The 1524-nt window shown below is 34.6% G+C and overlaps 1 protein-coding gene across 1 annotated transcript in view; it reads left to right on the forward strand.

Moving 5' to 3' along the window:
• The window catches only part of LOC119590677 (beta-1,4-mannosyltransferase egh-like), a gene marked incomplete in the record, with an annotated part of 8421 nt that overhangs the window by 66 nt on the left and 6831 nt on the right, over positions 1-1524 (forward strand). The window contains 2 exon segments of the mRNA XM_037939361.1: positions 1-423; positions 743-960. The exon segment at positions 1-423 is cut by the window's left edge and continues 66 nt beyond it. Coding sequence (XP_037795289.1) covers positions 336-423; positions 743-960 — 306 coding nt within the window.

Below are 1524 nucleotides of genomic sequence, written 5' to 3' on the forward strand. Positions count from 1 at the left end.
AGAGAGAGATTGGCATTTTGTTTTGAGACTGTAGAAGAAAAGTCCTGTGGATGTATTTTTGATTTACTGATATTTTGTAAGAGATTTGCAACCTTTGGAAGACGAGGATATATATTTAGTGAATAGAAAATATTCATGACAGTGTTGCTGATGTGTGGAAATTATCATTGGTGATATTCTTCAAAATGCCTTCTGTGTATTGAAATGGGTCACTAGTTTGGCTTATAATAGAAAAAAAAAATTGTATCTGCTATATATACAAATTTGTCAGTTGTATAGACTTTACTCAGATTGCCAATTTTAATTCAGCATTAACAGTTTTAACAGTACTGAATATGAGTCAGACTGTTCAAGATGCAGTTCTCGCAACCAGCAAGATCACTAGCACTGGAATTCCAAATCCTAGAAGATATTTTAGAAAAGGTTTGAAATAGTGTGTGATGTATTTTTAATATTAAGATATAATGGAGAAATGGTTTTGATGATTTTGTTTCTTCATTTAAGATGTATCTTACTGGCTTTTTGTCCTGTGAATCATTTTGAAGATCTATGGAAGTACTATAATCAGTTGTGCAATTTTTTTATAACGATATTAAATCTTGAAAGAGTAAGTGCTATAAGGTTATTAAATGTTGTTGTCAACACTAAAGGAATAACAGACTTCACTTATATGGTGTGGTTATTGCTCTGACCATATATTAATCTCTGGCGATTGTTTTTCACAAATGTAATTCTTTTCCAGGCATCATGGCTGTGAGTCGGCTGAGCCTGGCCTTCTCCGAGACACTGCACACTACAAAGCATGTGGCCCATGTGTGTCTCTTTATCACAATCGTCATTCTGTTCGAAGTTGGGGCTCTAGGGCTGTGGGGAGACCCTCCTGCATCTGCGTCGTACCCTCCTCTAGTCACACTACTCTTCCAAGTTACTCGACTTTTGCCGTTACTTGCACTACCCCAGGTGAGTCCATTTTCGGTGCTTTGCAGTGTTGAAGATTTTTATTTTGTGCGTCTGTAATATCTCGGAAGTGTAACTGGCTTGTGAATGGCAGCATGAAATTGTGGTTTTATGATGATTTTTTTTTTTTTATAAGAAATGCTTATGTAAGAGGTGGTGGTGGTGTAGTAGTATTTGAAAAATTGTAAAGCAGTAGTATTTATAACTTGATTGGAGAAAGGTCTTATTTTAATAGTAACCTCCTATAATACAAAGAAAATGATTGGAATTTTGGGTGTTATTTTAATTGCAAGTAATCTGAATTTCTGAATAAAACTTTTGATGGATGGAGATTATGTTACATCACTATCATGATGACATCAGAGCAATGGGGGGAGTGGCTGATAGCTAGAGAACAAATCATATGGACCATATGAAGGTTGAAGATAACGAAGGAGTAAGAGGGCAATTAAAAGTAGCAACAGATGGTTTTGTAATTTACTGAGATTTATTATGACAAAGAATTTGTAAGTTATGTACAAAATTTAGTTATATGATTTGTTTGTGTAATTGGACATGCAAAAGTTG

This window comes from Penaeus monodon, chromosome 27 (genome assembly GCF_015228065.2).
Source record: "Penaeus monodon isolate SGIC_2016 chromosome 27, NSTDA_Pmon_1, whole genome shotgun sequence".
Taxonomy (NCBI): Eukaryota; Metazoa; Arthropoda; class Malacostraca; order Decapoda; family Penaeidae; genus Penaeus; species Penaeus monodon.